Genomic DNA, 14041 nt, shown 5'->3' on the forward strand with positions numbered 1-14041 from the left:
AGCTGGGAAGATTTGTTTTTAAATAGTTTTTTCATGCATCTGTGAAGAAAGAAACCTACTAGAGCTTTTAGCTGTGATTTCCTCTCCTCTTGGTGAGCTGCTGTTCCATGTCAGTGCTTATAGGCAGGCTGATGCCTCCCACTGATCTGTAGCTGACTGGCTCAGTTACTGAAGATAAGACAGAATAAATAATGATGAAATTTTATTTCTTATGGCTATCCAGGGGGAAAAAAATAGTGCTTTTGGTCAAGTTGCTAAATGTCTGGTAACTGAGTAACAAAGTGTATCAGATAAGATAAGGAGGCAAAGAAAAAGGAGTCTTACTGATGCCTGTTGCACTGCCTTTAACAGATCCACTCCTTTAACACATTTCCTTGTACTATATGGGGTATTTTATATCGCAGGTAGGAAGCAAGAAAGCAATAGGGTTGTTCTGTCCTTTAGCTCTACTCAGGTGTGCAGGGGACCCACTGACGTTACCAATTTGCGTCCAAATAATAGAGTAGGTGGGTTGAATTCCCATCAATTTCTTACATTTGAAATCCTGTTATGATGAAAAAAAAAAAAGCCTTGTATGCAAATATGAGAATTTACCAGTAGTATATTTAAAATCTTAACAGTCTTACCCAATACTTATTAGTCTGTTTACAATACTAACAGTTCAGATTATGTACAATTAAAATTAATACACAGCAACTTTTTAGTATCTTCCCCATTCTCTGCTGTTATGCTCACCCTTTCTTTGCCCTACTGGTTCCTCAGGTCAATGGCTTCAGCATTAAGGGGATGTCAGGAGAGCCGCATCCTGCATCCTCACCAGGAGGAGTATGAGGGTGGTGGGTGCTACCTCTCTGCTCTGGGGTCTGCTTGGGGTCATTTTTATACACTGCTCACGTGCTCTATCCCTTGTTCTTCCTTCTTTGGTTCATAGGTCCGCATTACGCCTGTGTTTACTACCTGTGCAGTGTTTTACATACACTGGATACTCAATCTCTGTTCTCCTAGTTATCCCCCAAATTGGTTTTACCCATCTCCCAAGGCTGCGACCCTTTAATGACCCGTAACTGAGCCCTGGCAAGAGGTTTATAGCCCTGAGGCCTCCAGAATCATTCTGTACCTGCACTTTCAAGTCCTCTGCTATCATCTGCCATGCCTGTATTCCTTCACTTTTTGTTCTAGGGCCATAGACACTCCACTCCATGCAGAATAACTACTTGTTCTTGATATCTTCTAGGTACAGAGATATCTATATATGTAACAATATGTAAACGTTATACCATACAATCATACAAAGCTAAGGAAAAAATTAAACAAATTGGGTAATAGCACCTGATTGCTGGATAATTACTGTTATAAAAAAAGAAGCTGAAACAAAACCTCAGGCAGGCCAGGACAAGTCCAAGCAAATCCTGACACGTGTGGAGATCTGAGGCCCGCACTGTTAGTTTAACACAAAGCAGGTAGCTGTGTAACAAGCAACAACACTGCTCTATTTGCAAGGCTAAAGGTTATGCTGACCCATGTCTCTTTTCATGCTGAACAAGAGCTATCAGATTACACCTGCCTGAAGTGTTAATGGAGAGTTTCTCCTCTGACTCCTCTTTGTAGGGAGGCTGAAGGGTATGGGTTGTGAAGTGAGGAGAGTTTTGGTTCCTTTCCCTCAGGTGTAGCTTCGGACGATGGTGAAAAAAGAGCAAAACATATCCCAAAACCTCCTTCCAGAAATGGTATGTGAACCAGGGAGGCTGCTGCAGGATGTGGTACTCGGAGGCTTTCAGGCTTTAACCCATGGCATGACCCTGGTGCAGTTAATGATATGGGGCTGTCCACCTGGCCAGGGGACAACCAGGTCACCCAAACCTGGGAGCATCACAGGAGCAGCTGTGAGTCCCATCCCCATGCCCATTAGTTGTGTCAGCTGTTTCAACAGCTAATGAACCTGGTTGTTAATTGCTCCTGAGATGTGCCTCTGGCTCGTTTCTACTCACATACTGACCATCTCACTGAGTAGGAATAGCTCAGTGATCTGAAGCCTTGCCTTTCTACCCAGCCTTTCCCTCTCTGTCATGACTGCCTTCAAGCTGGTCTGACCCCTGTTGCCTCCCACCCTCCATTTCTTGGGAAGGAGGAGAGCAGAATCTGCTGGTAGAGCAGGAGCTACAGCTGAGGCAGTAGCGTCCACCTCCCTCACGAACAAATGGCACCGGTGGGTGGAAGGATAAAATGTTAGTCTGCAAGAGGGAGAGTGGGCGGTTGTGAAAAAGATCTGGTGTGGAGAGGAAACGCGAAGAGCAAGTGTAATACAGAAAATCTGTTTGGTGTTGCTTGTGGCGACGAGAGCAGGATTTGGAGAGTAGGACTCAGCGGATGAGGAGGAGAGATGAGAATGGGCCTCATAACGAATGGCGCAGCGCAGCGTGGATGTAGGCAGGGAGCAAGCTGTCTGCTGCTCTTTTGTGCTAAGTGTGGTGCCTGCCTCGTCTTCAACACTGTCTCTGGCAAATCCTGCAGTGGAAAATCACAGCATGACGTCAATACACCAGGAGCTACTGCCTGATGAATCAAGTCTGGCAGAGAGCTCCCGGATGCCTATCTTGGCATTGGCAGGAAATCCCCTGTGGGAATGGCAGACACTTCGCATTGCCACTGCTCTGTCTCCCCATGCTGGTTCACCTGTGGTGCCACCTTGCCTGCTGGCCCTACAACCTCCCCAGCATGTTTTACAAACACAGAGATATCATATAGGAGAGGCAGTGAGAGAGGAAACACAAGCTGCAGAGTGTCAGTCCTGTGTGGCAGCACATTTGCCTCTGCACCTCCCTCCTATGGCCCCATGGCCTCATTTTCCTGGAATATGGGAAGAGAACAAAATTTCCACACCCTGCTTCTGAACGGGGCATGTGTCTGTGAGAGCAGCCAGGTACTGAGGGTAGGAAAGAATGTCCTTCCCAAACTGTGGATTAACAGCCTGCAAAAGCTGATGTAGCTGATGTGAGGGATCCTCTTGATCTTCAGATCTCTCCCAGAACCACATGGGGATAGCCTTCCTTCTACTATGTTGTATTTCTATGTATATGTTTCCATCCACTCCAAAGTGGTTTTAAAGGGAGTGAACAATATTTAGTCTTGAAGCTGCTACAGGTAACGGCATCTGGGACCTCTGTTTCTTCCACATTTCTTGATCTAAACTAAGGATCACTCCAATAAAATCAATTATGTCAGTTTTTCAACTGGTGTAAATTGGTGCAATTCTAGGGAATTCAATACATAGCTCACCTCTTTGAGCTCTCTCATCCCTAAAGGTTTTACTGTGGCTTTGCTGAATGCCTGCTCTTTAGCAGCAGGAGTGATGATGGCTAAGACTGACCTTATCGATGCTGCACCATGCATTCATATTTCAGGAAGACAAGAAACCTGTACAGTCAGAGAGAGTGCCTTATGAATTAACACCGTGTGGATGTCAAGCCATGAAGCCACCCAAACAGATGGAGCTGAGTGCAGGAAGGAGCCAGGAAGATGATGTAGTGCACATGCATCTCACTCACTGGGAGTCCTGCCATTGGTTCTTGTTTGTTGTTCATACACTTGTCTACACAGAAACTGCGTCTATTTAGTCAAAAAACACTGTCAAGCACCATGTATGAGAGTTAACAGGAGCTTTTTACTAGGAACACAGACCAGAAAGAGGGTTTCTCTTTTGACTGTGAAAGGGGAGACAGTGCTTTGCACCAGACAGATAAAATCACACGCTGCTTTTAATTTCACAGAGGGCACACAAGACCTTGCTGAGGCTGTGTTAGCTTCCCAAGCCTTTTGACTGCTCCCAATGTGATTCCCGATGCCACACCACCATTTCAACTCCTTCCAAAATACACAACTGTAGGGAAGAAAGGGGCAACTGTGCTCTTTCTGGTACATGTTGCCAAGGCAGGTCTGTTGAAATCAGTTACCAGATAGCCCTCAAACTGTCCTATGTCCCACCTGGGTGCCTGCCACCACCCTGCCACCAGGCCTGCCACACTTGAGTCGGGCAATCTGTTTATTGGGTGTATCTACTTTGTCAGTTGTAAAAAGACAGCACTTGAAATATCTACAGTTTTCTAGACCCTCATTGTACATTTTCCACAAATCTAGGCTGACAGTATGCATATGTAGTTGCCATCCAAATACCAATACCATCCATCTACATGCTCTTTCTGACCACCAATGGATACATGTGTGAGGAGTCAGCTACTTGCAGGGGCCAAGTCTGTTGTATTGGCAATATGTTGTTCAAAGTCTTCAGGTGTAAGAACAGATTTGCTCTTCCTGCTCTGTTTTGAGCTGCAAGAAATTCAGGAAAATTTGCTGCTAGATTAATGTTAAAAATGATATAAGGTTTCTGGTGGAGAAAGGAGATTTCTTTCTCTGTTGAAGACAGCTTTTCACATTGACAGTACTGTCTCCATTAGAAGCTTCAGTCTCCTCTGACCCTGCTTTGTTGATCCAACTCTTCCTATCTCTTGTTTACTTACTTATGGTAAATTATAACAACTTCTGCTTTGTTTTCAAGAGTGTTAATAATTTTATCTGCTATTCTGGCTGACAACCGCCTATTAAGCCAGAGTCTTCCATTGTAATTCAAATGTCTCTCTCTGAATTGCTGGCAAATCTTAGGTCTTTCCTTTTCTTTTAGTCAAGTAAAAAAGGCATTCTTTGCTAGCTGAATTTCAAACATTTTTCTTACTTCCTCTTATACAAGTGTCATGGTCCATACCAATAATATTTTATAAATAACATAGAATGAAAACTCTTGCTAAAAAGGAACCATATAATAAGCTGGTACAAATGGAAATAAATCTTGTCATGCGCTTTTGCATCTTCTTTAATCAGTAACAGCAAGCAGAATTCATATGCCACTTCAGCTAGTAACTGTTGGGTTAACTATTTTTCCTATGAAGAGTGTACTGTTTGTATCTCTGTCAAAAATCAGCATGAGGAAGGGACGGTTGAATTCAATGGTTGGAGGAAGAGACATTGTCACTATTTCAGCAGCAGTTGCTGCTGCTGCCTCAGTACCTGTCTCGTCAACATCCAGAGCAGCCTTATGAACAACCTAGGAAGAAAAAAAAAAACAGACAGTCATTATGGGCAGACAACACCCACCTGGGAGATTAATCAGATCCCTTTTAAAGGAGCCTTGCTTTGGAGGATCTTCTTGGTGAGCAGTGAGTAGGGGCAGCAGAGATGTGAGCTGTGTTGTAATCATGGCTGCTTTAAATGAGGACCTGGACAGAGCTGCAGAAATCTAAAAAAGAAAAAATATGTCCCAGACTAGTTTTCCTCTATCCCGAAGACTGGATGAGGGATGGAGGCTCCACTTATTAGAGCTCGTCTGCACCCCTGAAACAGGCTGTGGTGTGCTCAGGACCATTAGCAGCTCCCTTTGAGGAGCAGGGGTTGATTGTTTCTCTCATATTCCAGATCCAGATCCCAGAGATCTTGGACAATACAGTCTTCAAAAAAACAGATGTGCAGCAAACTAGTCTGATCTCCACTATCACTGAGAGCCAAACTCTTGTAAGCTCGCAGGCTGAGGCCAGGGTGAGCCCAGCTGCAGGCAAAGTGGGAAGCTGAGAGCTGTACTTAGCTGGTGTTTCAGGGTGCTACCACAGAGTGGTTTTTGTTCATGTTCTTGAAAGAAGGGAAAAGGCTGACAGCCACAGACTTACTTTAGAAACCTTCAGCTCCGGGGCACCGGTGATACCTGAGAGATCTGCCTGATCGGTGAACACATCCACAATTCCCATCTTGCTAAGGGTATTCGTTATTTCATAGCTCCCAGAAATAGAAAATTTGGGGAAGTAGAGGCTCATTAGGCTGTTAGGTAGAAGAAAAACACAGAAGATGCTGAGAAAGATGTGTCACCAAGGTGAATAATGGTGAGAAAGCCATGTACTTCTCATGAGTGTCAAACCTCAGGGAGCTGGACCAGCCCTGACTGTACAAAGAGCACTAAATTAATTCCTGGAGCTTCTCATGGTGATCACAGAATCATAGATAGTGATACAGGCACTATAATTCATAATAATAATTAAAATAATGGAACTATCTAGCTGGCGTTTTCCTTCAGCAAACCTGAGAGCACTCCACAAAGGAGAACAGTAATGAGAGTCCCTCTTTACAGCCAGAGAAGATGAAGCAGGGAGGTGACAGTCCATGTCACTCGAGCAGGTAGAGACCTGAAGTGGGGCACGACGGAGTCTACTAGGGGAGAACTGTGGCAAACCCCAGCATTTCAAAGCAAAACAGTGTTCTTTGCACAGCTGTGGCATTTCGCAGGCTCCAGGGAAGGTCTGTGCCTGGCTGCCTGCACCTTTGGACACCGTGTCCTCTAATTTTTTTCCTCCTTTGGGCTGCTCATGATTGAGTTTGCCTTTGTGAGCTACGTGTGGTCAGCTCCTGCTTACTTTGAGTTCTGCTGGATTTATCTTCATGCACTGTCTAGGGATCCTTGGAGACTCCGAGTCACCCACTGCAGTGATTACCCTTTAGGTAGCTCAAGTCTTTTGCTGTCTCAGCAAGAGATAACTTTGGTTAAACAGCAAAACGGACAGGATCCAAACCCCACTGCTGGTACCTTTATGTGATATTGCCCAGTGTGCTAAAAGATGATGGGAACAAGTATATTAGCACTGGCATCAACATAATAGTAGAACTGAAATTGCCATTTGGTTCTCACAGCCTCTCCCATGAAGCACTTCTTCCTATGCCCATCTTGAAGGAACTTGCACTAAGAATTCATTTAGATAAGGATTTTCCTGATTTTGCAGCTGAGAATTATACATTTTTATTTTTTCATTTTTGAGGTATTACATATTTATCTCCTATCCAATTTGCTATCCATTATGTTTTTATTGACTGTGCTGGCATTTCTATAATGATGCACCAAGAATCATGGGTGTGAACTGCATGGACTTATTAGTTGTGAATCAGGGCAGAGCTTGGTAAATTAGGCACATATTAACTTGATATTACTCATCTGCTAATGCTAAGATCTCTTCCCTCTTAGACAAACAAGGTTGTAAAACGCGTTAGCTGATGTTAGTGTCAATGGTAGGAGCTAACAGAACCTCATTAGTTTTTTATAGTTTCAAAAACAAAATGCCAGGAAATCAGGACACCCACAATTAATCACTAGCCTGTTCTAACAAGCACCGTGTGCTGTGATGGTTCTTGCAAGGAAGATATTTGTGTAGGACATATTACGTATGTATGCATTACTACAAACTGTTTAAGTTATGGTTTATTTAAGGTTTAGACCTGAGTCACCGTGTGTTAATGACACAGGAGAGGTAAAACACATTAGCTGAAAACTCAGTATAGGAGATTTGCCTTATAATTGCCACCTTCCCACTCAGTTAATAGACTGTTTTAGAAATGCCAATCTAGGTTTGCTATTTGGGACTTCTGGGAACCCATCAGGATGGACTCCACTCTGCTGGGGGGAGCAGCAAGTCACTCAGGCATCAACAAGAAAATAGTTAAATACCAACCAACTACAAGGTTTTTACAGCTTGGGCGCACAAGCCAAAAATAACCTACTTGGTTCCCAGAATCAGCAAGTTCATAGCGTTTGCATTCCAAAAAATGAAAAAAAGACTGTAAATCTAGGTGTCACTGCAGCTGACTATCAGAAGATTACCTTTGGAAAAGATGGTCTGACCATTCCTGAATGGTTTCCTTGACCAGAGTTTGCTCTAGCTGCTTCATTTTTCCTTTTGCTGGCAGAACCAGAAATGCAGTAGCACTCCCATTATAATGAAGCCGTACCACCGTGCATGACAGCTCCTCATCAAAATAGAAGTCAAATCTGCCCGTCTGGTGCATCATAGGGACTTTCACAGTAGTTTCAGCATCCACAAAGAACTCCCTTACTTTGGTGTGCTCTGGTTCAAAAGGTTGTTCCCAGTTGCCTGATACAGAGAAGGAGAATGCATCTGAGTATTCCATGTCCCATCTGATCTTAAATTGAATTTTATATAAACAATAATAACATTCACCTATTCCTCCATTTGTTAAATTCAAAAATTTCAAACATAACATTCTAAAATGTGTATCACAGCAAGGCAAGAATCTTTTACCTGGCCAAAAGAGTGAACTAGATTCCAATTTAACTTTATTTTTCAGATGTCAATGAATTCATTAGGCATTTTCTTTGTTCCTACCATTAATTTTCTGTTTAGGTGATCTAAGTGGCCTTTCTGTAAGTTGTTATTTAAGGGCTTACTTGACATCATCTATGTACTCATATACTGTATGTGTTTCACTTCTATTGAAGCCTCAATTTGTAGATAAAATTAATGTAGGATCTCATATCCAAGTTCTGTTGTGTCAGGCTTAAGAGCACATCTAACCCACACCAGAAATACACTGTGCTTCCACTTTGCTCCTTAAAATGTCCTGTCTTGTTCACTACTATCTTCTTCCATATATAAATATGTTAGTGTGTATACATAAAGGACTCTGATAGTTTAAAAAAAAAAAAAAGAGTATGTAGTAAATTAGGCCATTTAATCATGCATACCTTTAAAGGGAGCCAATAAATCAGGTACTATCTTAGGACTGTATAAATGTAGGAGTTATATTTACATAGTCCTAAAATTACATTTGGCCCTTTGAATACAACCACGAGGCTGATGTGGCCCCTGGTGAAAATGAGTGTGACACCCCTGCATGAAAAGGATTAGGTCATGCATGTGTCTTAGCATCTTCACTGAAAATTAGAAGAACGTGTGGCAACCTGAGTTACAGCTAAACCTATGAAAGCCAACTGAGGCTGCACGGGAGGCTGCAGCTTGGAGCAGAGCTCCCCAGGCTGCCACAGAGAGAACCAAGCCTGTGTGGCCCCCAGCTGCCTCCCTGTGCCGAGCAGGGTCCTGCTACGTCCCCATCACCTCCAATATGCTATTAGGCGTTCTTCTGGTCCAACAAAGAGCATCTGAAATTTCCCCCAGTGCAATTTCCAAATGAGGTAGCTGACATTAGATCAGTTGATAAGAAGGAATACCGACTGGGAATCCCAGAGGACTTACCTTTAAAGAAAACAAAGCTAGCCAGAAGCATTACAGCCTGTGGATCAAGGTCCTTGACCAAATTAGTAATTTTCCCATGTGTTTTCCTCTCTATATAATCATTGATCTGCTTCTCAGCCTCCCTGGGATTGTTAAAGTCTGTGGTAAAAGCCTCCAGCTGATACAGAGCTTTGGCATCATCTACAAACTTTTGTAGAGGTTTCAGTTTCTCTTTTAGAAAGATGGCATTTCCCATGTTGAGATGGACCCCATTCTCAGGATGGCTCAGCATGTGAATAAGGTTGTGAAAGCCTTCATGTATCTCTTTCTCCTGGATGTCTGTAAGGTTGAAGGTGAGTCCTTCCAAGATCTGAGTCTGAGTGGTTGATCTAGCCCCTAGGGCCAGCATTGCAAATGCAGTGGAGATGCTTACAGGAGAGAAGAAAATGTTCTTATTAGGTGCCTCCAGTGTAACCTCTTTAAAAAATTGAAATGCAAAGTCAGCATTGTTTGGTACTAGTTTGAGGCAAGCATCCGCTTCACCTCTGTGATGCATGTGGTGTTTATGTTCATTTGGATCATGTCCATTGTGGTGGCTGGGTGGGAGCTGGCCATGGGCAAGAGCGTGAAGCCCGGCCAGTAGCAAACTTATGTAGAAAGTGGTCTTCATCTTCTTGCATTAAAATCCTACAGAGAAAAAGAATAATCTATTACTAAGGTAAGTAAATTAATTAAGTAGAAATAGTTATTCTGTCATTCCCACTGAATAAGGAATTTTATGTCTTTCTTTTTTGCTCAGCTTCCATGTTCTCCAGCCCTTGATAGATTTTTAAAAAAAATTTTCCCAGGCCTCCTGGCAAGTCTCTGCCAACTCATTCTGCCATTCTCACCCAGAATACCTGTAAAGGCAAAATTCAGCATGGATTAGCTGAATACACAGCACCCTCAAGAGGCCAGAGAACGGAGCATAGCCTGTCAGAAAACACACCATGGCTAATCGATGGAGGGTTGCAATACCACTGTGCTTTTGACAATAATGGTCTAAGAATTCCTTGAAAGTACATCACAGAAGTCTGCATGTTTTGTGAGTAAAAGAAGACAGAGAAATTTCATGTAAGTGGGCAGCAATCAATTGCTACCAACAAATAGAATCTGAGCAAACAGGCATAAAAGAGATCTTTAAATAAACTTTTAATCAGATTGATAAGGTACCAAATTGCAGGAGGAGAAAAACGGTAGTGGTTGTTTTTCAGTAGCAAATTTAAAGTAGCAAATGGTCTCTAAGTAAGAGACGCTCTTTCTTTCAGAATAAAAATGATGTAACACTTTAAATAAGAATGTGAAGTAATGTATTGTCTCCTAATAGACAAACCAAACCATTGGGGTAAGTTTATTTTCAGCACAGCAGAGGTCAATGTCATTAACAAAAAACAAGGCCTTATTTTTATCAGATGCTGGACTGGCCAAAGGGCAACACATTTATCTTAAACTGTTACACTTGGCTGCGGTATCTACATTCCTTTGCAGAGCTGACACTCCGCACTGTGTAAGCTCTTACAAAGGGACTTTGGAAATGTGCATGTGAATGTCTCAGTGCACTGCATTTCTGAGGAGAAATCTAGGGCAAAGAAACAATAAAAGAGTTGCAAAGGATTTGTGGAGATAATAAGCTAGGTTTGCTAAAACTTGTGCAAGGGCAAGCATATTAAATCAATTGCACCTTTCTGTACCAACATGATTCAACTTGAGAGACTGTCGTCAGAGAGTGCTATGCTCATGGTCCTGCTTTCTCCATAACATCAAAGGGAGCAATTTGTATTAGTAGTTGAATATCCAGTTACAGCTAGACCTGCATAGGAATGACAAAACATTTTTGAGCTATAATGAAATATTCGAACATTTATGTGTTTGATGTAAGTATTTCTAAAAAGCAGGCCTGTTTGTAAGAGCACCTACTGTGTTATTGACAAATGGAAGAACCATAAGGGTTCTTGGTAACTACATTTTCAATTACTGTGCACAGTAGTTCTGAATTACAGTTTGGCCTCCTCCTCTGATTTTGACATTGAAATGATACTTCTCCATATATTTGGCTGCTTGTAACTCAACATGAGAGCTCCCATTCTGAATATTTAAAACCAGCTATCAGTGAGCCAATGTATTAGTCAGACTTTGAAAAGAAATCAGCTCCTAAAGAAAAGCACCAGAGCTAAGCCTAACCTATTTCCACATATCCAGCAGGCTGATTCAGAAGCTGCCTCTGGATAAATTATTAACTGTGAACTGTTTACTCAGCTGCAGTCATAATTTATTAAGAATAACATGAATACCAAGGAATGAAACATTTCATTTTAAGCATAAGTCACCACCTGTTCCCTATCTTTTCACATGTAATATTTATTACAAAACACAGCAGATAGATGGACTTTTCTATATACACATTGAACTGCCAATTTCTATTTATTTAGAATGCAAAGTAGACATGGAATTTAACTGATCTGGCCTCAAAATTACGGCTAATGGACATAGCATGGTTTTGCTGTAAAGGTTCTGTAAAATATTGGTTACAGTTTTCTAAAGGGTTTTTTTTTTCCAATCCTGATAGTTTTGCTCTATGTAGTTATGACATGTTCACATTTTGTGGTTAATTTATGTACTTTCATGGAATTAATTTCATTTTATTACAGCTTTGAATTCACAGATAATTAAGTACAATCTGCACATGAATCATCCATCTGTTACTCAATACTGGCCAATCACAAACAGCCAGGATTCATGAGTCAACCCTCACAAAAATCTTGATAATGGTTGATTTTAAAAATCATAAGATTATAAGACTCAGAAGCTGCAGTTTGTAGAGGTCTTTTTTGTTGTTTAAATCTTGAAGATAAAAACAGCCTACTCTATTTGGCCCTATCTCTGAAATTGAAAGATACTTTTATGATAGAATCTGCATCCTGTAAGCCTTTAAAATATGGTAATTCTTACTTTCTTATTTCATATTTACTATTCTATTTTATATTATTATGGCTTCTAGGTTAACAAGTGATCGCTCAGTGATAAATTGACAACAGAGACCCTTTCAGTATGAAGCAGAAGATGCAGATTCTCATATAGTCTTAATGACTGAGGGATTTTCCTACCAAGAATACTTGCTAACAATTTATTAAAAAGCAAAGAGTTGAGAACCTGTGCTAAAAAGTTCTTAGGGAATTAGCCCTGCTATTTGATGGAACTAATCTTGCAGGAAGCTTCCTATCTTAAGACCTTGACTCATATAATTTCCAGAAAAACAGTTTGTCCATAAACATGAAGTAGAAGTACACAGCTCTTCAGTTTTAATTCCAAATCTACATTGATTTGTTGAACAGCCTGGAAGGAAATCCATTTACCTCTCTGCCTCTTTTCTTCTCTTCGGCTATGTTACACAGTGATAATATATTTGAGATATTCAATAAAAGATTGCTTCCATTAAGAGCTTTCAATCAAACCAGACAATGGCACAAGAGCATGCCAACACCTGGAGGACAGTGTTCCTTTAACCAATTTATCTGTGATAGATTTGGTGATAACATTTGTTGAATATATTACCTCTTCCCAATCACACATCCTTCCCTACCATGCAACCGAGAATGGCAGTACTTATTTTGGGTAGTATATCCTAGAAAGAAAATGGAGAAAACTGGGATTAGCTGAAGTTACCTTAGAATAATTCCACCAGGATATCTGGAAGTGAGCTGGACCGTTTTCTCACTGTCAGAACTTGCTTCTTTGTGGACATATCTAATTTGTCCACTTTAGGGCTGATTTTTATCTCTGTAATTTGGACAGACAATTCTAAAGACAATTTTCTGCCTTTAGAGTCCCATATAATAGTCCAGGAGATTAATATTCATCCCATGCTACTCCCAAAAGGAGTCTCACCAATAGCTTCATTTTAGACAACATGAAAATCTGCAGTGATCAAAAGCATATGCAGGCATGAGATAGAAAAGCTGTTTGCTCACCAGATGGTGCTGCTTCCCTCCTGATTGTTTCTAAATGAGGAAATCTGAGAAATCTGTTTCCTAAAAGCTGCACTATGCAGGCACCAGGTGCATCAAGACATGGATCCACCACCATCACTGGTGTCTGCTGAACTAATCTTAGCTACTCAGGGCCACATAAAAAAAATCACCCAAGCACACAAGAAAATCATGGAAGAAAGACTTGACTAGTCACATCTGTGTGTGAGAAAACAACCTCAGAATCCTAGTGTCCTGGACCACCTACACAGAGGAGCACCACAGACTCACATGTGCTTTCCTGGCTGGCCTGAAAGCTCTCCGTGTACCTCATTGTATGCGCCTGGACATGCTCAGGGGCTTTTCCTGACTGATCAGATAGACATTTACATTTCTTATGATTTATAGTTTTGATGTCTCTATGCCTGAGGCTCCTGAGAAGATTGCAACCACAAGCCATGTGCCTTAGATTCCGCAGAGAATCCAACCACTGTATTTCACTAAAAATAATACCTTTTGCAGACTAAACATAGAAATCAAGTTTACACTATCCTTTAGAAATGAATGTGACTGTTCACAGAGCTGTTCCCACGGCCATCTTATCTTCCATGAAACAGCTTAGCACTGGAGAGCTCAGGCAGGGAGTGCACCCTCCAAGAGTGGCATCACCCACTTCTAGGCCTCCTTTTTTACCTGGAAACAGGTGAACATGAGCTCTCACTCTTCTACCAGATCACCATCAGTACTTGCTGTTGAACCTGAGTTACTGCACACACTGAGGCCACACACTGAGCACCACTGAGGTCACAGGATAAAAAAGAAGATGAAAAAGAACCAGTGCAGTGATTAGGGAACTCCACTGGGACAGAGGAGATTTTCTTCTCTCTGCAAAGCAGCAGCAGTCCCAAGAACAGATCAGACCAAGTTCCCTGTTCCTACTTTCCAGTGTGCACCTGACCACTGCCCAGTCTCTGGCTCCATGAA

At 41.8% G+C, this 14041-nt stretch overlaps 1 protein-coding gene across 4 annotated transcripts in view; it reads right to left on the reverse strand.

Moving 5' to 3' along the window:
* Positions 1–4846: 4846 nt before the first annotated feature.
* The window catches only part of LOC136102750 (alpha-1-antiproteinase 2-like), a 144648-nt gene continuing 135453 nt past the window's right edge, over positions 4847–14041 (reverse strand). For 2 of the 4 annotated variants that reach the window (XM_071809600.1, XM_065840110.2), the window contains exons 2-5: positions 9075–9740; positions 7685–7955; positions 5712–5859; positions 4847–5095 (exon numbers count right to left, since the gene is read on the reverse strand). In XM_071809600.1, coding sequence (XP_071665701.1) covers positions 4901–5095; positions 5712–5859; positions 7685–7955; positions 9075–9723 — 1263 coding nt within the window. In that variant the 5' untranslated portion in view covers positions 9724–9740 and the 3' untranslated portion in view covers positions 4847–4900. Of the gene's footprint in view, positions 5096–5711; positions 5860–7684; positions 7956–9074; positions 9741–10773; positions 10903–12644; positions 12715–14041 lie in introns of all 4 variants that reach the window. The other 2 variants (XM_071809599.1, XM_065840109.2) reach the window with 2 other exon arrangements.

This window comes from Patagioenas fasciata, chromosome 5 (genome assembly GCF_037038585.1).
Source record: "Patagioenas fasciata isolate bPatFas1 chromosome 5, bPatFas1.hap1, whole genome shotgun sequence".
NCBI classification, from domain to species: Eukaryota; Metazoa; Chordata; class Aves; order Columbiformes; family Columbidae; genus Patagioenas; species Patagioenas fasciata.